The sequence below is a fragment of the Camelus bactrianus genome, chromosome 4 (genome assembly GCF_048773025.1).
Source record: "Camelus bactrianus isolate YW-2024 breed Bactrian camel chromosome 4, ASM4877302v1, whole genome shotgun sequence".
Taxonomy (NCBI): domain Eukaryota; kingdom Metazoa; phylum Chordata; class Mammalia; order Artiodactyla; family Camelidae; genus Camelus; species Camelus bactrianus.
This window is the reverse complement of record NC_133542.1, coordinates 22,205,674-22,228,288: the sequence shown is the minus strand read 5'-3', so window position 1 is coordinate 22,228,288 and position 22,615 is coordinate 22,205,674. Positions and strand designations below refer to the sequence as shown.

The 22,615-nt window shown below is 36.4% G+C and overlaps 1 protein-coding gene across 12 annotated transcripts in view; it reads left to right on the top strand.

Annotated features, from left to right (window-relative positions):
- The first annotated feature begins 2,503 nt into the window (after positions 1 to 2,503).
- The window catches only part of CCDC171 (coiled-coil domain containing 171), a 388,533-nt gene continuing 368,421 nt past the window's right edge, over positions 2,504 to 22,615 (top strand). For 10 of the 12 annotated variants that reach the window (XM_074361540.1, XM_074361545.1, XM_074361539.1 and 7 more), the window contains exons 1-3: positions 3,019 to 3,307; positions 10,941 to 11,098; positions 18,843 to 18,978. In XM_074361540.1, coding sequence (XP_074217641.1) covers positions 11,055 to 11,098; positions 18,843 to 18,978 — 180 coding nt within the window. In that variant the 5' untranslated portion in view covers positions 3,019 to 3,307; positions 10,941 to 11,054. Of the gene's footprint in view, positions 2,982 to 3,018; positions 3,308 to 3,469; positions 3,648 to 10,940; positions 11,099 to 18,842; positions 18,979 to 22,615 lie in introns of those variants that run through there. The other 2 variants (XM_074361537.1, XM_074361538.1) reach the window with 2 other exon arrangements.

Genomic DNA, 22,615 nt, shown 5'->3' with positions numbered 1-22,615 from the left:
CAGAGAGCAATACGACAAGGCCTTGCAGTTCTAAGGGTTGATACCAAAGCAGCATAATAATCAAACACCTGGTGTTTGAACCTTTTGGGAGAGGTTACTGACGGGTCAAAAGGATGTGGCTCATCTGGTGCTTAAAAAACCCTGCTGCTCACATGCATACAATCAGCTCATAACACTCCTTTCGTGTCAGAATGGTGCATATGTGCCCTTAGGCCTACTACTGATTTTTTTCCTTTTTTGATCCTCACCTCTCATAATTCCTGGTTTAAAAATGCCCTAGATGTGAGTTGTCAACTTGTAAGTAAAAGTGTTGAGAATTTGCACAGAAGGAGGAGGTGAGTGACTTGTATCAGGCCACAGGGAACATCCTGATTACAAGTGTCTGGATATGAAACAATAAGGAAACAAATAAATGAAAATGTTTAGCAGGAGCCAGAGAAAGAAGACAGGGTATAAAGACAAAGTAGGTAGGACTTAGTGATCCTCAGATGTAGGAATTGAGAGACTGAGAGAGAGGAGTTTTTTCACTTGGGTGTCTAAGAGATTAGAAGTTTTATAAATAGGTAGTGGAGCAGTTTGGGGGTGCTCCAGTGAGAAGCTGAGAAAGATTAAGTTTTAGATACACTGAATTCAATATTGTCAGACATAAAGTGGCACTGTTCAAATGAGTTAAAAATTCAAAACCAGAGTTCAGTTTATATTATGATGTCAGATGGACATAAAGGATTGAAAATTGTGGACCCAGATTTCACACTTGCAGGAATGGATGACATCACCAAAGAAGCTAATATGGTAAATTGTGAAGCTTGAGGGCAAAAACTGAGAAAGTATCTAGGAGACAGGCAAGAAAGGGATAGATAACTGGTACCCTGAGCAGCAGCAAAAAGGTCAGAGAGCTGGTGAAACCCTGAGTCTCCCCTACTCTGGAGAGAAATCTGAGGACAAAGTGTCAAGAAGTCTGGGATTTGGTAATGAGGTCATTATTGACTCTGGAAGCTGTTCTGGTAGTGTGGTGGTGAGAGATGAAATAATACCTCAAAATAAAGAATGAGTATTTTGACTTTTGAGGCTAAAAGAAGAGTAGGCTAGACAGCATCTTTCTGTAAAGCTTCCCTAAGTAGTAGCGTGTTAAGCAAACGAGAGACAAGAGAACTAACCTTTTAGCTATTAGAAAAACAAAGAAAATCTCCAAGTATTTGAAAGCAGTCTGATTTATTGTGTAACTATTAGAACTTTTCTGCTCAACATCCTTGATTAGCTTTGTCGTTTGGTAAATTAAGTATGACTTACAAGGCCCTCTATGATCTGGGTTCTGCTTCCTTCTCCAGCCTGACATCCTACTCCCCACTCCCGCCCACCCACAAGACTGCACACACAGCTTTGTTCAGTTTTCCCAAGGTGTCACAGTGTTTCCTGTGTTGGTGTCTGTAGCTTCCATGACTTCCAATTCCTTTTAGATTGGTGAATCTATAACCATCTTTGCAGACTAAGCTCAGAGTTCTCTATAAAGCCTTTCCGGTTGTTCAGGGTTGTTTTTAACATTTCTCTCTTCTGAATTCCACTGTACCTATATCATATAGCCATATAGTTCTGGGGTAGGTATATAGTCTGTATTCAACAAATGCTGAATGAATAAATGAAGATCGCAAAGTTTTCCCCCTGCACTCATTTTTCATTATAAGAAGTATACAGTACAGTATAGTACTGTTGATACTTCTTACTGTACAATATTCAACTTTGTGATTCTACTAAAACACAAATAAAACATTCTATAAATATTAATTAAAACTAGTAAAGTAAAAAAAAAGTAACCTTTCCTTTCGTTTCTAAATGTTAGAATGGACTATTTTCATTTCCATAAACTCTATTCTTTGAAGCAATTATCCCCTTCCTGGCTAAATTATTGGGAGGCAGAATGGGCCTCCTTTTTTAATCTAAATGACTAAACTCAAGCCAATTAAAGTTTCAAGGCTACGGGAATCAAGGAGGTTTTAATCTCAATTTGTATTTGCATTTACGACCGTTGGCTCTCCCAAGGGAGACAGAGGAAAGACGGCCCCTACACCTGGTTTCAGGTTGATTACAATCAACATGGGACAATTTTAGCATGAAAGGCTCATTTTGTATTAAACACTTTTTTGGGAGGAGATGGTGTAGGTAAAAATCCTTAATCAAAATCCCGCCAATTTACACTGTTCTTTGGGGAATAGGCTTTCAAAAGCCAAGGAACAAGAGTATTTGGTTTTCCAGTTTCCCTGAGGCGGCAGCAGATTGTGACGCGGCTACTGGGAGAAACCGAAGTATAAAGTATCAACTAGGAAAGCGTGTGGGGTGTGTGTGGGTAGGAAAGGAAAACGGAGCACACTGGAGCAAATGCTAATGCGCCGAAGACTTTTTTTCGAGGTACGCAGTTATGTAGTATTTATAATGAAAGGCGCTACAACAGCATCAGCGCACTGACCCGCATTCTTCCAGCCCTGTTACAGGGCTGGGACACAAGGGGAATGGAGGAGGGGACGAGAAGCCCAGTGCATGAGGAGAGCGGACAAAGCAGCGGGAAACCAGCCACTGGTGCACATGTCCAGCCCAGAGAATTTACCCGACTCTGGCACCAGACCACACAGGCGGAGGGGCTGCACTGGATCAGCTGGGGAACTGGCTTAAAAATGCAGGATCTGGGATCCGACCTCTTCAGATTTTTTTATTCAGGAGGCGGGGAAAAGGGGTCAGGGTTTAGAAACCTGCCTTTTCACAGTCGGCTCTCTGGGGATTCTGGGACGCTGACCCGGGCACCTCACGCTGAGACCACCACACTGGAGCGTGGGCTGAGGCGTCCTCACGTGGCGAGGGGCCGCGCCGGGACCGCGCGCGGTGGCGAGCGAGCCGTTCCTCAGCAACAGCGCATGCGCCGGCTCGCCTTCCAGAAGCGCCGCGCAGCTTCGCGGGCCGGGATCTTCCAATCGGAGCCCGGCGTTCTCCGAGTGCGTATCCCCGAGCTGCGGGCCGCTGGAGGCGGAGGAAAGGGGCGGGCTGGGGCGCGCCGGGAGGCCAGTGAAAGTCTGCGGCGCTCTGTGAGGGAGGTCGAGTCTCCGGAAGCGGCCGTTGTAAACACCGTTTCCCTGAGGCTAGTGCCCGTGTTGTCCCCTCTGTGCTATTTGTTCCGCCTCCCCGGGTCCTAGAGTCTGTCGAGTTCCAACAGTTTTTGCTCCGACCCTGGGATCTGCTTGGGCCTCTTTCTGCCTTTGAGATTTGAAGCTGCCCCAGGGGTTTGGGGTGTGCAGTCTGGATCACAGGACCACCCCCTGAGGTAACCTCCGGGTGTGGGGGCTTGGAGGCGAAAGACTTGGGCGGGGAGGTGTTGAGAGGAACGGTATGGGGGACTGCAGTGAGGGTTATGGGGTACCCCCAAGTTAGTTTAAGGCTAACTGGCTGTTCGTGTCGTCCGTGGGGACACGCCTCCGGCTCCCAGGGCTGGGTCTCTCCGCCTACCTGGAGGAAGGTCGTCTTGGAGCCTCCCAGCCAAAGACTGCTGCCTCAGTACCCAGAGAACTGGACACGGACCAGAGGGCTGGACCCAGAGGGTCTGGGCTTGGAGCGTCTTAGGTTTACAACTCCAGACTGCCGGGTTCTTTCCCTCCCGAGAATCAGTAAGTCCTTCGAGGACAGGGACCACATCTTTTCCACCTTTAAAATAAAAATGCCAGCCACACACTAGACATTCTATAAATGGTTGATAAACGAATGAATGTGTTGTGCTAGGCTTTCTATAGCTTCTACTCCAGGACTCTTAAGTGACGGAAAAGAGAGCTTTGAGTTTTTCCGAGGTTGTACAATTTCTGTAGAAGTGGAGCCTACTTTTGACTGTTCTATATTCCACGTAATGTTTATCCTAGGCAGATACACTCCTGCCCCCCGCCTCCGTTTTAATCAGATCTCCAATGATACTGGATAAGTTTACTTGAGAAGCAATTTCAGTTGGTGTTCAATCCTTTTGAATATATTACATACTGTTATTTTATAGTTGTTCTCATAATCCTGGAGGAAAGAACTTAGCATTTTTTTGTCACTTGTTTTATTGAACAGTTAGTGCCTTATAACAACAAACAAGCCTGTAACAGGAAATGAATATGGTTTCCCATGAAATGAAGAGGAAACAAAGGCAGTGCAACCTGCTAAAAGGAAAGTTGAGGGTAGTAGTTTTGGTGTGGACCCAATCCCCCTGGCATTAAGATTCCTATGTGTCAGATAAGGAGGATGGTCTTGGTCTCGTAAAGTCCCATTTAATCCTAAAATTGTTTGATAGTCTCATCCTGCTTGTCTTGGTCTTGTTTTGATGAAAGAACCGAATATTTCCTTTAAAGGTGAGCTCTCTGTTTGCTGATAGACACTCCTAACACATGTGTGGTTACTATTGAAGGAATATGGTCCATTGAAGACAGCACTGTGTTATGAAAGAGGATGGATTTATGAGTCAGCCATAATGTGGGTTTGAATTCTAACCCTCCCACTAAATACCTTTACACAAGTTACTCAGTCTCTCCAAACCTCAGTGTTCTCATCTGTGAAATGTGCATAATAATCTCTCGGATTATTAGAAGATTCAGTGAGGTCACATACGCTTAGTGTAGTATCTGGCATGTAGGAAGTGCTCAATAATAGGAGTTTTTATCTTTTTACCTCCCCACCCCTCCCTTTCCCCCTAATCTGTATGGATACACTGAGAGAAATGAGTCCATTCTGGATGACCCACAGAAGGGCTCAGATGTGAGGCAGGAAAATTTTGTACCAGCAGTGGCTCTGAAATATAAAGTAAAATTGTTCTTTCTGGCCAATACTTAACTCTCAGGATGTCTAGACTGTTGATCTGTTGGCCTCAATTGCCCTATAACTTATTTGTAAAAAACTTCTTACTGAAGAATGGTATATATAACAACCCCTCATCTATTTTAGTAGGATGGTGAGAATAGTCTCACTTCACTACCAAGAGAGGATTAATCTATTAACATATCAACATAAAACGCTGATTTAAACTTTGCCTTTATTTGCCACTGCCCAAAGGATGGCCTAGTTTTGGCCCAAGCCTGTGGAAATCTTACCTGGATTGATAAATCCAAGTTTGAGTCATATTTCATTAAAAAGACCATGACTTGTTGTTTATTTGGATGTGGGAAAGAATGATCCGTGTTTAAGAAATCTGCAGCATGGAACAGAAATGCTTCCTTGATAGGGGAGGTCTCACATGCTCCCTGGCTGGGATGAGTGATGTCTTGAAGGTCGGTAGCAAGGTACAGAGTAGAGCTCTGGAGTCAGCCAATTTGGGTTTGAATCCTAACTCTGTCACTTACTAGAGATGCAATTTTGGACAACTGACTGAATATCTTTAGGCTTCAGTTTCCTTGGGTGTAAAATGGGAATATTAACAGTATCTTCCCTTTGGGGTTGGTGTAGAGTGAAATGAGGTAATCTATAGAAAGTTTTCAGCATGATACTTGGATAAGGGACGTTTGTCACAGTAGGAATGATGACAGGGAGTGGCTTTGAGGTATCCATTTGTTCATAAATAATGATGAATATTTTCAAATGGAAAGCATTATTTAAAGAGTTACACAGCTATTGAAGAAGAGAAAGGCTGACATTGATTACATATTATAAGAAATCTTTAATTATACATATAGATTAGCCAAATTATTGTTTATCTTAACTTGTGGCATTTCATCAAGAAGTTTCAGGTAAAGTTAGGAGGATGTATTATGTGGGGACCCTGCAATTCTTTGACTTCCTATTCCACTGATATTTTTATTACTGTATCTAGCTACTTTACCTTCCTCATCATTTCTTCTTTTCATTCCAGTGGAAGGAAAGGGAGATGTTGCTACATTTTCTCTGTCATATTCAATAGCATAGAAATCCCATCATAGTTTAAACTCAGTCATGCACCTGTATTTGGCCCTTAGTTGATTTAGTCTTCCTAAAACACTCAGGGGTAGGCCCTTGAACCCTAGTGTCATTGAGAGATGATATCAGAGAGAGAGGAAGCAAATAAGAGTTTGCTGAAGGAGACTATAGATAGGATTTTTTTTTCTATAATGATGAATTTTAAAAATTGAGCTATAATTCACATAACATTAAAGTCATCATTTGAAAGAGTGCAATTCAATGGTTTTTTAAATATATTAAGTTGTACAGCAGTCACCACTATGTAATTCTGTCAGTCCCACAAAGAATCCTCATACCTATTAGCAGTCAAACCCATTTCCCCCTGTTTCTGCCCTCTGACAACCACAGGTCTAGTTTCTGTTTCTATAGATTTACCTATTCTGGACATCTCATTTAAATGGAATTATACAGTATGTGTCCTTTTGTATCTGGCTTATTTCACTTAGCGTAGTGTTTTCAGTGTTCATCCATGTCATGGCATATATCAATCTTTCCGTCCTTTTTATGGTTAAATAATATTTCATATATCATTTATTTGTTGATCAGTTAATGGATATTAGGATTGTTTTCACTTTTTGGCTATTAGGAACAATGCTACTGTGAACATTTGTGTACACGTTTTTTGTTTAAGTCCAGTAGTTACCTTAGAATGTGTCTTGGTGTTGGTTGTGCTGGGTCAGTATTCTCAGATACGCAGTTTGTGTTTTCAATGTGTAGATCAAAATCTTTTCATATTCCAGGAAAATTTTCTTAAATTACAGTTTTTAGTGTTCTGTTTCCCTTGCTTTGATCTTATTCAGGGACTCCTGTTAACCTGCCTGTTGGTTATTCTTTGCCTGTTTTCAGTATTTTGTCACTTTTTCTTGAATCATTTTGATCTCTTTCTTCATTTTTAAAAAAAAAAATGTTACCACTGTTTCATTTCATATGTCCTTTAAGGCATTTTTTTGGTCATGTCTGTTTACTCTTGTATTTCCTCTAATTTAGTCTTCATTACTGACATGATCTTTTCTTTTATTTCTAATTCTTTCTGATCTTTGTCACCTTGTTTCTGAGGTTTTCTAATTCTGATTCCTATTCTTTTTGGCCTTAAACCATTTTGTTAGTGTCTTTTAGCTCAGTTTGAAATAGTAAGTTATAATTTTCATCTGTTTTGTGGGCACATTGTTCTGTTGGTCTTTTGTTTGTACAAGTCCATTCTTCTCTTTACTCTTTTTTCTAATATTCAATTTGTATGGGATTTGACCACATTACTTTTCTGTTGCTTATTTTTATGGAAGGTTCCTTTACCTGAACTTTGAGCAAGGTTTGGGAAAACTTTTCTAACTTCGTGGAACCCTCCCTGTCTTTTGTTTGTTGTGAGTGTTAAAAACTATGGTGGCTTGTTTCTGAGATTTCCTGATTCTGTTTCCTCCTACAGTTTGGTCTGGGCCATCTCTTTATTTTGTCTTTATTTCCCCTATCCTGCTCAATTTTGATTCCATCCTCTACTGATTCTCATTAGTGTGGACCCCTGTCCAGGAAGGGGACCTCGACAGGTCAGTTATGAAAGTCCATGAGGCTGGACTGTATCAGCCCTTTCAAGATTGTCTTCCCATATGCCTGTTACATGTGCCTGTTTTAGCCATGGCTCTCAGATTGTCCTGCAGTGCTTTCCCTTAACTGTCTGTTGACTCTTTGGGGACTCTTTCAGATGCAGCCTTGTTATTTTTGTCTGCTTTCTCCTCTGTAGACACCTTCACTCCCATACAGATTTTGTGGCTGTTGATGACTTGCCCTTATTCAGTTGTATTTTGTAATTCTTTTTGTTATAAATGTTGCCCGTGATTTTCTAGATTCTCTATTGAGTTACCTTAGATAGGATTTTTTACAAACTCTGTTATTTAAATTAATGAGGAAATTAAACTATAGAAAAACAAAGAGACTTTATAAAAGACACACAGACAGGGCTGGTGTGAGAATCCATTTTTGTATTTTATATGTCTTTCAACTTCTTTTTTTTTTTTTAACTCTACAAGAGCGTTTCCAAGCTTCTTATCCATACTAGTTTTCTGTTGTTGTGTAACAAGTTACCACAAACTTAGTGGCTTAAAACAGCTCTCATTTATTATTTCTCAGTGTCCATGGGTCAGAAGTCTGGGCACCAATTAACTGGGCCCTCTATTCAGAGCTTCACTAGCTTGTGGCCAAGGTGCGGCTGGCTATAGTCTCATCTGGAGGCTGGATGGCAAAGAATCTGCTACCCAGCTTATTCAGGTTCTTGGCAGAATTTGTGTACTGTTGATATCTGTATAACTAAAGGATGCAGTTTTTTACTGCCTGTGGGTGACGCTGCCTGCAGCTCCTTGTGACGTGGCCCTCTCCATAGGCAGCTCACAGCTTGGCAGTTCGCTTATTCAGGTCAGCAGATTGTCTGTCACTTCAATCGGCTAAGACAGAGTCTTATATAACATAATGCAGTCATCGGGGTGGCATCCTATTACCTTTGCCATTTTCTGTTGGTTAGAAGCAGGTCACAGGTTCTGTCCACAGTAAAGGGGAAGGTATTATACAAGAGAGAAATACCAGGGGGCAAAGATCATCTGCCTACTACATTAGCTGTATCAGTGACCTGGGAATCAATGAAACTTACACCTGAGCTATAGAAGACACTTTCTTTCTAGAAGACCATTCAGATCTGAAGATGTTCCAGACTGAAATAATGCACTGAAAAATGATGGTTTTCTTCAATTTAGTTTTATTGAAACAACTATGTTAAAATTTGGTAAACTGCCTCTTCTTGTACTTCTCTGCCCAAGATCAAGACAAAACTAAAAACAGCAGACATTGTTAAGACCCTAACCATATAAATCCTTTTCCTGTGAGGGACATAAGTGTTCTGTTTGTGCCTGTTGTGACACATAGGCACACACATGTACGTGTGTGTAGTAATCCTTTTCACAAAAATAGAAACATTTTATCTATGTACTTTTGAGCCTTGGACATTACTCTTAGGTATAGACGAGTCCCTTCCTTTTAGGTTTTGATTCTTTTACTTCTGTTTTGAAGGCAGTTTCCTTGGAGTGTGAGCTTTGGCGGCATGGTGGTCAGATGAAAAGTTTTGGGATTCAGTATCAGAAGAGCTTGACTGAGTTTTTGGTGTCCCCTACCTAGTAGCTGACTGGCCTTAGGCAAGTCATTTAAGCCTCTCTAATCATATGTTTCCTTGATTGAAGCGAAGATAATAGACCTGAGGTAAGGTAGTTTATGGTTTAACTGTATCCACAGTGACCTTATAGAAGGAGTTTGGGCTTTAGAGTTGGATAGTTATGAGTCGGAGTTTTGGTCCTGTAACTATGTGACTTTTGACAAAGTTCTAATCTCTGAGTCTTAGTTTTCTCTGTTGAAAATGGGCTAATCTTTACATTGCAGTGTTGTAAGGATCAGAGGTCTATAGTTCTATGTATAAATAAAGTATCAAGCATAGTGCTTGGCACTGTAGCAGCTGCTCACTAAGTTAATGATAGTGGTATGTTTGTCTACCACTGTTCACAAACGTAGTCTTTTAGGTCCCTGAAGAAATGGGACTTCTCCCTGCCCCCTAGTCTTGGTAAAAGTTCCATCCTCTTTGTCTTAGGACAGATTATTCTGCTATCACCTACTTGAATCACTATTTTAAAGATCCCTTACTGTTTGGCTCTAGGAGCCATTAGTCAGTTCTCAATACCGTAGTTGAGTCTATATCTCATTTAGCTTATTAGAGTCCCTTTTCTTTCAGTGATTTCTCTGAGTTGTTTACTGGAAACAGGGACAAATCAGTTTAGATTTTTTGTTGTTGTTTTCTAGCTATCCCTGTACACCTATAATTTCACTACACAATTATTTTGTTACATCTTTACCCCAGACCAAATCACCCCAAGTATTGCCTACTCCTTTCATTTATCAGGGATCATTGTATTTTCTCAGAGGGTTTGTGTTCAGTAATACAAACTGACAGTGACTGTGCACTCTGTGTGTGCTGTATGTATTATTTAAATCTAAAATATGTGAGATTGATATAGTTATCTCCTTCTTATGGTTGAGGAAACAAGCTCAGAGAGTTTGAATGACTTGCCCATGGCCACATACTTGTAAGATGCTTATTGGTATCCTAGCTCATAGCTCTCTAAGATCAAATCTCATGGTTTTTTTTAGGATATTGGACTTCTACTAAGAGCTATTTGTGAGATCTTCATATTTGTGTCTATTTGGACTTAGTTAATTATTATTATCTCTCTGATTGAAATGCGTACCCAGAGATTCCTTCATACTGTAGTAAAGTAACTTACTTTAAATGTTTGACTCTGTATGATTTGGAGTATCTCCCATAAAAGAGTGCTTCAGAGAGAAGGCCAGGGAAAGGGACAAATACTCTCCTCTTTCCTTCTTCCTCTTTAGTCCCTTGGGAGAAGGCTTTTGCAAATTACCATAAGCTCTTTTGTGTGTGGGAGTACTTTGGCCTCTTTGGATGTAGCATTGCATTAAAAATATCTCATTTATGAAAAAAGCTTTTGGGAACCAAAAAATGTTTCTGGTCTTCATTTTCTTTCAAACTGAATTCTGTGCTCTAGCGATAGGCACTAACTTATTCTTCTTCCAGTTTAAAAACAATTTGTCACTCTTTTATTACTTTTATTTGTGAAATTAAAATCATCCAATAGCATTAGCTTATTCTTACAAGAAGGAATATCTTTCTTTCTTTTTTTTTTTAACATTTTTTATTGATTTATAATCATTTTACAATGTGTCAAATTCCAGTGTTCAGCACAATTTTTCAGGAGGAATATCTTTCTAATGTTTGTCACGTTTGTTTCTAATCTTTTTTTTTTTTAAAAGAAAACACTGTGGCTTTTTAAAATATAAGTATTTACATATTTTTTAGAGAATGTTTTAAAAAATACAATTAAGTCACAGAAAAGAAAAATCACCCATAGTCTCAGAACTTATATAAAAATCTACTATTATATTTTTTACTGTTTTGACAGACTTCAGCCCATGTGACCTGTAACTAACAGACATCTCGGACAGTTTTAATCATCAAAAACGAAGTGTATTGTTAAGCAACAGTGGGGTATTTTGGAAGAGTTGGAAGACTTGTCATGAGTATAAACACTACAAGTAATGCCCCTGGTGATATCCAAAGGTAAGCCTTCAGTCTCTTCCTCTAGCGAGGAATGCTTCTGGCTGCAAAGAGCAAGAAGTAAGTGATTAGAGGGGCTGATTATAAGAATTCTTATGGGAAAGTGAGGGAAGTAGAAATTTCATGGAATTAGAGGAGCAGGATTGATGCCTCATAGGAATCAGAACTGGATCTGGAGACTGTGTGGCTCTTTAGGCTCCTTAATTAGCTCAGTGTATGAAAATCAGTGTCTGTACTTTCTCTGGCCCATAGAGACATGGTTATTCTTTTTCACTTCTTTAAGTCTTTTCTTCTGCTTATTCATATTTCTGTGTAGACATTACTTGATTTGCCATAATCTCTGTGGTTCTATTTCCTCCTCTTTCCTCATGGCCCCAACTCTGATTCATCACTCTGGTTAAGCATTATGTTGGTTTTAGCTCCTGTTGCTAATTGTTCCTTTACTTGGAGTTTACATCCTAAGAATTGCTTTTGCTCACCTGTTTGAATCATTGATATCTGCCTTTGTGTGAGGTGCCTTACCTTTAGTTTATTGTTCATGTCTGATGTAAATAATATTAAAAATCTCAGTCTGTAATATAAAATGGAGCCGTTACAGAGAGTACAACTCAAAGTGTGGTTTACAAAGAAATAAGTACAAAAATTGAAAGTGGTTAGAAACTTTTATAATCACATAACAGTAATTTTCTGTTTGTTGAATCTAATAATAAAACACTTAGGGTTATATTTTATCTGTTTAAAAAATTTTTTTTTAGTTATCACTTTTAGATGTATTTTACAGGAGCAGTGAGGGTGTGTGGATAGTCCTTGCTCACATTTAGTTTGAAAAGAACTGATCTTGAGCACTTTTTCAGCAAGGATGTGTGGATTGGGCAAGCATCATGACTAACATGTAATTCACCTTATAAGTGGGATTTATTGTAAAAATATTTTCCACCTGTCTTTAGGAGCTACCTTAAATCCTTTCTGCAGCAAGATAGAGAATGCATAAATAAAATGTAAACATTTTCTTTGCTAAAATTTTATCTCAAGGAGAATTTTTTCTTTTATCAAATGTTGCAAGGGTTTAGAGTGATGAGTCTCATCAGCTGGTTCTCCACCACCACGATGAGGAAGATGGTTGAAAACTGCTAAATAAAATATCTTCAAGGTTACTTCTTGCTCTGATACCCTATTTTGTATATGTGCATATATATATTTATTGATATGTATATTTTAATGTAGATAATGCATGTGTTTTTAGAAAAGTTTTAAAAATACAAATAAATAAAACAATGAAACTGCTTATAATCTTATCACTTAGGATTAACTACTGATAGTATTTTGGTATTTACTTGTCCAGACCTTTTCTTTTGAAAATATAAATATATTATATAAATACATATTTTCAAAATTAGAATATTCACATTATTTAGTATCTTGCTTTTTCAATTTTGGGAGGAACATCTTGCCACATTAATCTACATCTGCCATAATTTTGTTGTTGAAGTATAGTTAATTTACAATATTGTGTTAGTTTCTGGTGTACAGCAAAATGATTCAGTTATATATATATATACATATTCTTTTTCATATTTTTTTCATTATGGTTTATTATAGGATATTGAATATAGCTTCCTGTGCTATACAGTAGGACCTTGTTGTTTATCTGTTTTATATATAGTCATTTGTATCTGCTAATCCCAGACTCCTAATTTATCCCTCCCCCACCTCCTTTCCCCTTGGGTAACCATAAATTTTTTTCTATGTCTGAGCCTGTTTCTGTTTTTTAAATAAGTTTATTTGTATTATATTTTAGATTCCACATATAAGTGATATCATATGGAATTTGGCTTTCTCTTTTTGATTTACTTCACTTGGTATGATAATCTCTAGGTCCATTCGTGTTGCTGCAAATGGCATTAGTTCATTCTTTTTATGGCTGTGTAGTATTCCTCTCTGTGTGTGTGTGTGTGTGTGTGTGTACATCACATTTTTATCCATTTATCTGTTGATGGATGTTTAGGTTGCTTCCAAGTCTTGGCTATTGTAAAGGGTCCTGTTGTGAACATTAGAGTGCGTGAATCTTTTTGAATTAGTTTTCTCCAGATACATGCCCAGGAGTGGGATTGCTGGATCATATGGTAACTCTATTTTTAGTTTTTAAAGGAACTTCCATACTGTTTTCCATAGTGGCTGCACCAATTTACATTCCTCCCAACAGTGTAGGAGGGTTCGTTTTCTCTAGACCCTCTCCAGCATTTGTTATTTGTAGACTTGTTAATGATGGCTATTCTGACCAGTGTGAGGTGATATCTCATTGTAGTTTTGATTTACATTTCTCTAATAATTTGTGATGTTGAACATTTTTCATGTGCCTATTGGCCATCTGTATGTCTTCACTGGTGAAATGTCTATTTAGAAATGTCTGTTTCTACTCATTTTTTGATTGGGTTGTTTGATTTTTTGTTATTGAGTTGTATGATCTGTTTGTGTATTTTGGAAATTATTGTTGCTTGCATCGTTTGCGAATATTTTCTCCCCTTCCTTGGGTTGTCTTTTCATTTTGTTTATGGTTTCCTTTGCTGTGCAAAAGCTTATAAGTTTGATTAGGTCCCATTTGTTTATTTTTTATTTCTATTACCTTGGGAGACTGCATCTATCATAATTTTTAATGGCTGAGTTACTCTTAAGAATTTGAGAATCTGGATCAGTGATGTTATTTAAATTATGCTATTTACCACTAATCTACTTTCTGTCTCTGTGTCTTTTTTGAACAATTTCTATAAAAGGTATCATACAATATATGGTAATTTGTGTCTGGCTCCTTCCACTAGGCATGTTCTTCAGATTTATCATGGAGTAACAGGTACTACAAGTACTTTGTTTCTTTTTATTGCTGAATATTATTCCATTTTACAGATACACTATTTTGGTTACCTACTCACCAGTTGATAGACATTTGGTTGTTTCCATATTTTGGCTATTACAAATAATGCTGCTATGAACACTTGTTTCCAAGTCTTTGTGTGGGCATATGATTTCATTTCTCTTGTGTGGATTCTTAGGAGCACCATTACTGCTTCATACAGTAAACTGATGTTAAAATTCTTAAGAAATTGCCAAATTGTGTTCTAAAGTGGCTGAACCATTTTACATTTCCACCAACAATGTATAAGGGTTTTAGTTTCTTCATCCTCACTAACACTTGTTATTTCTTGATGTTTTGATTGTAGCCAGTCTAGTGAGTGAAAGGTGGTATGTAATTGTGTTTTTTTTTTCTTTGTGATTTTAGTTTGCATTTTCCTAATAAGTGATGATGTTGAACATGTTTGCACGTTCTTTGCTTTTTTGGCCGTTTGTATATCTTCCCTGGTAAAAAGTCTAGTCAGATCTTTTGCCCAATTTTAAATTGGGTTGTTATCTTTTTGTTATTGAGCTTAATGAGTTCTTTATATATTCTGGATACAAGTCTTTTATCAGATGTGTAATTTGCAAATACTTTCTCCCATCTGTTGGCTTGACTTTTCATTTTCTTAATAATGTCTTTTGAAGTACAAAAATTACTAGTTTTTTTTATTAAGGTCAGTTCTTTTTCTTTATGGATTGTGCTTTTGGTTTGATATCTAAGAAATCTTTGCCTAGCTTAAGGTCATGAAGATTTTTCTCCTATGTTTTCTTCTAGAAGTTTTATAATTTTAGGTTTTACATTTAGGTCTGTGCTCAATTTTAAGTTACTTTTAATGTATGGGGTGAGGCAAGGGTCTAAATTTATCTTTTGCTTGTGGGTATCCAGTTGTTTCAGCACCATTTGTTGATAAAACTATCTTTTCCCCATTGAATTTCCTTGACACTTTTGTTGCAAATTAATTGACTATCTATGTATGAGTTTATTTTTATAGTCTCAATTCTGGTGCATTAATCTACATGTCTATTCTCACTTCAACTCCACACTTTTTATTACTGTACATTTTTGGTAAATTTTGAATTTAGAAGGTACAAACCCTTCCATTTGCTCTTCTTGAAGATTGTTTTGGTTTTTATGAGTCCTTTTCTTTTCCATATAAATTTTAAGATCAACTTGTCATTTGCTGAAAAAAAAAAAGAAAGGCCTTTAGGGATTATGTTGAATCTGTAGGTCAATTTGGGGAAAATGTCTACCTTAAAATGCAGAGTCTTCATATACATGAGTATGAATGTGGAAGGTCTTTTCATTTATGTAGGTCTTCAGTTTCTTTCAACAAGATTTTGTACTTTTCAGTGTAGAAGTGTTGGATGTCTTTTGTTAAATTTTTTTTTTTAACATTTTTTGTTGAGTTATAGTCATTTTACAATGTTGTGTCAAATTCCAGTGTAGAGCACAATTTTTCAGATATACATGAACGTACATATATTCATTGTCACATTTTTTTCGCTGTGAGCTACCACAAGATCTTGTATATATTTCCCTGTGCTATACAGTATAGTCTTGTTTATCTATTCTACATATGCCTGTCAGTATCTACAAATTTTGAACTCCCAGTCTATCCCTTCTCACCCTCCCACCCTGGGCAACCACAAGTTTGTATTCTATGTCTATGCTATGAGTCTGTTTCTGTTTTGTATTTATGTTCTTTTTTTTTTTTTTTTTTTTTTTTTTTAGATTCCACATATGAGTGATCTCATAGGGTATTTTTCTTTCTCTTTCTGGCTTACTTCACTTGGAATGATATTCTCCAGGGACATCCATGTTGCTGCAAATGGTGTTATGTTGTCGTTTTTGTCTTTTGTTAAATGAATCTATTTTATTCTTTTTGATGCTATCTAAGTGGAATTAATTTTTAATTTCATTTTTGGATTATTTATTGCTACTATATGGAAATGTGATAGATTTTTGTCTACTGATGTTATATTCTGTGACCTTGCTGAAATTATTTTTTATTTTTAGTCTTTGCTTCTTAATGGATTTCTTAGGATGGTCTTACAGTATTATTTTCCATTTTACTTCTTCCCTTCATATATATATATATATATAAAATTTATTTATTTGTTTATTTATGCCTGATTGCATTGTCTATAACCTCCAGCACAATCTTGAATAGAAGTATTAATGGCAGACATCTTTGTTTTGTTCCCAGTGTTAGGAAGGCTTTCAGTGTTTTGCCATTAAGTATGATGGTACTTGTAGGTTTTTGATAAGAGGCCCTTTATCAGATTGATGAAAATTTCCTTTTATTCCTAGTTTGTTGAGAGGTTTTCTTTTTTAAACATGAGTGGGTGTTGGATTTTGTCAAATGCTTTTTTTGTATCTACTGAAATGATCATGTAGTTTTTGTCCTTTGTTTTAGTAAAATGGTATATTACATCAATTGATTTTCAGATATTATACTAATTTTCTATTTTTGGAATACATTCCAATTACTTATGCTATATAATCTTTTTAAGATGTTGCTGGATTTGGTTTGCTGATGTTTTGAGGATTTTTTTCTACTCCTTTTCATGAGAGATACTGGTCTCTAGCCTTCCTTTCTTGTGATTTCTGTCTCATTTTCGTATTAGGTAATGCTGGACTCAGAATAATTTGAGAAGTGTTTCCTCCTCCTGTAATGTGAGGACTGGTATTATTTCTTCTTTAAAGTTTGGTAGAATTTACCAGGGAAGCAATCTGGACTTGGGCTTTCTTTATAGTTAGATTTTTAAAGTTATTAACTCAATGTTGTTATCTGTTGTAGATCTATTCAGATTTTCTATTTCTTTTTGAGTTACTTTTGGTAATTTCTGTTTTTTTAGGGATTTATCTATTTGATTTAAATTGTCTAATTTGTTGTCATGAAGTTGTTCATGGTATTCATAATAATCCTTCTAGGTTGGTAGTGCCATTCCTCCTTTCATTCTTTATTTTTATAATTTGAGCTTCTTCTCTTTTCTTTGTCTGTCTAATGGAAGATTGATCAAGTTTATTGATCTTTTTAAAGAACCAAATTTTGGTTTTGTTGATTCTGTATTGTTTTATTTTAGTCTTATTTTTTAAAAATTAAAATTACATATGTACATTACTTAAAGACAGTTATTCTGCAAGGCTTGCTTACTGCTCTTAGGAAAAATAGCAGTACTTATTACCTTTTATTACCTTGAGACATGTAACTCTTCATCCCTAGAAACAGTCGTTTTCAACTATCTGAAATGATTTTTTAAAATCCATATCTCTTTCAAAATAATTTTTTTTTACATTGCTGTTTGATTTTTCAGGTTTACCTACTTTTTACTACCGAAGATCATAATTGAGTTTTCATTCATGCTTGACTCCCTTTTCTATTCTCTCTACATTTAGTGATATTATAATCTTGCTTAGATTAGTTATTCAGTCTTCACATTATTATATAATTATGAAAAGTTCCTAGTTGAGCCTTGTAGTAGTATTTAGTGACAGTATTTTTTCACTTGCACATTTTGTTTTTCTGGGATTTAATAGTTGTGTCATTTATTGTTTACTTGGTTTAATATCCATTAACTTATGAATTCAACCTCATACTCCCACCAAGTTGCATAAATCTCTTAATATGTTCAATAGTTGAAGTATTCTGTTATTTTCTGTTTTCATCTTCTTAAAGAAATCACTCCTGGAGGTGTTGGCCAGTTCAGTTTGGACAGATTACCCTTTAAGGGATTTGCTGCACAGCTGTCACTTGTTGCTTAATTTCATCACTATCTTAGACATCCCTTTGCCACTTCCTTGTCTTAAATACCCTGCTTCTGGAATCCCATGTCCTCTCTTTCTCAGTGTGGGTCCATATTTTGGTGAAGCAAATCTTCCAATAGCTTCTTGAGAAAGTTCATTGTAGGTAAATGTTTTCGTGCCTTGCAGATCTGTAATAGTCTTTCTCATACCCTTGTCTTTGAATGGTAGCTTATTGGACATAAAATTCTAAATTGGAAATTATTTTCTCTTGGAATTTTTTCAGGCATCTGGGAGATTTTTTGTTTACATTTATTTATTTAGTTTTTCGTTTCTTAATTTGTGTTTTTGATTTCCAAGGGCTGTTTTGACCCATGAATATTTTATTTTTAATCACATCCAGTTTTTGTTTTATGGATGTTATATCCTCTACTATTTTTCTGAGGATATTAATGTTAGGTCTTTCTTCTCTTTCTTTAAAGTCACTCCCCTCCCCCTAATAATCTTTGACTACTACCCAACCCCCCTGTCCTGCACTTTGTGGTCTCCATCTTTTTTATTAGATGTTAACTTCTGTGATCCTTGGCTGTCTGTTCATATTTAAAACTAAGGACCTAAAAAGATGATTGGATGCTGAGTGTGTGAGGCTCTCTCTGTAGAGTGATCTGGTTATGCTGTTTTGCTGGAGAGCCCCTAGCTGCAGCATTTTTAGTCTGTTATTTTAAAGCATGAATCTGTATTCTCGTACAGTTTTTTTTTTGTAATGTGTATTACATTTGCAAAAAGTAAAATATTTTATTTAAAAAAGTAGAAAGGGAAGAGTTCAGTCTTTCCCAGAACTTCTCAGCTTGTGATATGATCATATACCCTTTCAAGTACCAATCTTGAACAACGTGGTGGTTTCCCAGTGAACAGTGGTTTGTTTCTATTCATATACTTCTTTGTATTTTTATCTAGCTTTTACAATCGATCTTTTATTGGCATGTAAGTCTCTTTAGGGCAAGTACCGTAACATATTCCCTGTATTTTTTGAAAAATAAGTTACCAGAAATAACTGAAATGCTGGAAATTTACTTCTTAAGAATTATATTTTATTTTTATCTCGTTTTATAGATTAAAGAATGCCTCATCTGATACAAAACAAGCGGTTAAAAGTGAAACAGACTTGGATATTACTGCTGATCTTAGAAAAAAGCTCCATCGGGCTAAGAAAGAAAAATTAGAAATAACAACTAAGCACAATGCAGAGGTAGAATTTATTTTCCTCTCAAATAATGTTAAAAGTTTGATTGTTTTAGATTCATTTTATATTACAAACTCCTTGTTTTAGCATCACTTTAACATTTTTGTGCCTAAAAAGGAAATTTTAATAAAATAGGTAGTTTTTAAAATGATGGAATTGTATAGGAGCGTTAAAGTAGAAATTTAATGAATTATTATGTCTTTTGGTATGTTGTCTTAAATTTATTTTAATTAATGAGTTATACTTGATCAAAAGTATTAATTGATGAATGCATTTGGTGACTAAAGGATTTGTAAATTAGACATTTTGGAAATCTTAATGTAGGTTCCTTTTGCTCTCAGTCATAAAACAATCTCTTAAGTAGATTTGAGTGTGAAATTTTTAATCATAGTTAATTCATGAATTGTGTTGGTTTCTTTTTTATTATATTATTGTATCTTTTATTAGTATGTGTGTATATATATATAAATATATATATTTCACATGTATATGCATATATTCCAAGGACAATAGTTACCTTTCACCCTAAGATAATTCATGAGTTATATGTTTATGTCTCTTCTGTCTGTTGTGTTTTTTCTCTGTTTTCTTTTTTTTTTCTCTATTTAAATTTTAGTCATTCTTAAAGCTCAGCTTAGGCAGCCTGATGTAGTGGAAAGAATATCAAGTTATGCAGACTTGGACTCATTCTTGGCCCTTCCATTTACAAGATATGTGACTTTGGGCAAGTTATTTATCCTGTACATCATTGGCTTCTCATTGTGAATGCTGGTCCCAAAGGGTTGTTGAGATAATTAAGTGAAACAGAATTTGTCAGATGCCTATGCACTGTAATAGTAGTTGTAATTTATTGACAGTTAAGCAAAAGCAGTGTATTTTCCTTCCTGTTTTGCTAAATTTTCATACTGTTTTGTCAGGAAACCTCTTAAAGCCCCGCTAGGTGAAAGTGATTACTCCTTTCTTTGCTCTGCCATAACATGTTGCTATTACAGATATTTTAGAGCTAAAACATTTGTTTCATGCTTACCTGCTCTTTAGTCCTAAAGTTTCCTTAGGGCTGAAAGCAGTGACCATGCTTTGTCTTTGTACCTCTCAAGTTGCTTATTGGCACATAGTAGGCTCTCAGAGGCTGTGTGTTGAATAAATGTTTGGAAAAATGATTTTTTTCAGGTTGTCTAAGGAATAGTGGTTTATGATTAAAATTGCAAGTGATGAGTATTTGACTGTTTTATTTGTATTTTTTGCGGCAGCTGAGGCAATTTTAAAGTGATACTTGAAGTAGTAATTGCTTTTATTTATGTTGTAATATTATATACTGAATATAAAGTAGCATGTGTTAAATGGATGCTAATTGTTCATACTCTCCTCAATCTCCAAAACTTATTTTCTAAAACCAAATATACATTTTACTTGAGAATATTAGTATCATGATAGTCATTCATCCATTAAATATATTCTTTCACATATATTTCCAGTTGTCATCACATTCCTTTTAGCAGAACATATTATTTATCCTCTTTTATTTGATCAAAATGTTTTGAAGTATGTGTTCACAATAAAGAGACAGGAAATTATCTCAGGGAAGAAAGGTTTTCTCAAAATAGGTAGTTATAATTGGTTCAGCTCCAGGTTTATATGGCTGTTCATTCTTATTGTTTCAGTTATTTGTATTATGTAGTAATTTTACTCATATTATGTGGTAATTTTTAGTCATATAATCTCCCACATATGCCCATTATAAAGCAAGGCAGAGGGGAATCAAACTATCTAAAAACTAAGGCCAGATATTTGCCCTGTCAGATACTCCTAATGCTCACACATGTCATGTTGGATGATTTGCACACAATATCTTTAAAATCTAATTGTTCAACAATAGATGAATGGATAAAGAAAATGTCTTATGTGTATGTATATATGTGTGTGTGTAGACATATGTGTATATATATATATATATATATATATATATATATATATATATATATATATATATATATAATGGAGTATTATTCAGCTATAAAAAGGAATGACATCTTGCCATTTGTGACAACACAGATTGACCTTCAAGGCACAATAATACAGATGTGTGAAATAGGACAAGAGACTATGAAACTATTCATTCAGATATTTCATTGGCCCAGATAGTGATGATAGAGCAAGAAAATACTCTAGAGAAATGAGGATGGGAAAGGATAAAGAAGAGCAATATAACTTTCTTTACCCAAAAGGTACTGGATATCTAGAACCAAGCAGTAGGCTTTTAGGGTTTAGGACCTGAAGGTGTTGTTTGACTGACCTAGCCAGTTCTCTTAGGAGTAGGGATTCTTAAGCTGGGGATCCTTAGAAACCAAGAAATCAAGGAATCTGTGTACTTGGATAGGGGGACATTACATTTTTATTTTTATTAACTTCTAACTCTTATTAAGCATTTCATTTAGTTATGAAGGGCATATAGCTCAAGTGGTAGAGCACATGCTTAGCATGCCTGAGGTCCTGGGTTCAATCCCCAGTACCTCCTCTAAAAATAAGTAAATAAATCTAATAGCCTACACCCCCACCCCTGAAAAAAAGAAGTAACATAGATTTGGCATCATAAGTTGGTTTTTATATTTTATATTTGTTTTTATACTTTGATTTCCTTTGTTATCCTGTGTATTTCATTTTATGCATCTAGTTACATTTTTCTCTGGAGGCTTTGCCAGATTGACAAAGAGATGATGTAAAAGTGGTGAAAAAACTTTTTTTTGGAGGCTGAGACATGCTTGAAAGGGCATGAAGGAAGATATGAAGGAAGCTATGGAGAGTGACATAAAGAGGAGGTTCTAAGATAGCTGATTGAAAATAAGGACCTGGAATTATGCAGATCTGTTTTGAAAAGGAGGGAGACACCATTTTTGCTGCTGTTGCATATGTCATTTGCACTGCTGTTTTAGTGCATATGTTGAACTTTAAGTGAGAAAACAACCTCATGGGTAGGGTTTTTTTTTTCTCAGCCATGTGGAAATCAAGTAAGGCCCAATCAAACTAAAAGAAGGACATTAATGGAGGAAATTGATTGTATACATGATGGAAGACCTAGGAATCCAAACAGAGAATGATGATGCCACCCAAAGTTTAGTAACAGCGGGAAACCACCACCACCTCTAGGCCAGGGGGCCAATGGGAGGAGACAATGTTACAAGAGTTTGTACGCTGAAACTGTCTAGAGTAGGTAGAACCATGGGAGGGGCTGTTCAGCCAGTGCTGGGATGTTGGAAGGAAAGGATGGGGAGCTGGAACCTGAAAAGAGATGCAGCTATTGCCAGAGACACTGCCAGAAATAGAGCCGTTTGGCAATGGAGCATGGGAATTACAATTCCTGTGATATAATAGAGTAGAGCAAAGAACGGGGCTTGGGAAATGGATCTGAGATCAAAAGGGCAAATGATTGGCAGTCCATGCTTTGTGCTCTTCAGCATTCATTATCATGCTTTTACTTATCTGTGACACCCATGCAATAATATCTTGTTCCTGCATAACACTGCAGGTTGTAACTCAAACATCCTCTACACAAAAATGCTCTCACCCACTCCAAAATGGGAGACCCGAAGGCTTATTAGTCACTGCATTCATCTCACAGATGATACATATCCTCACCACCAGATTC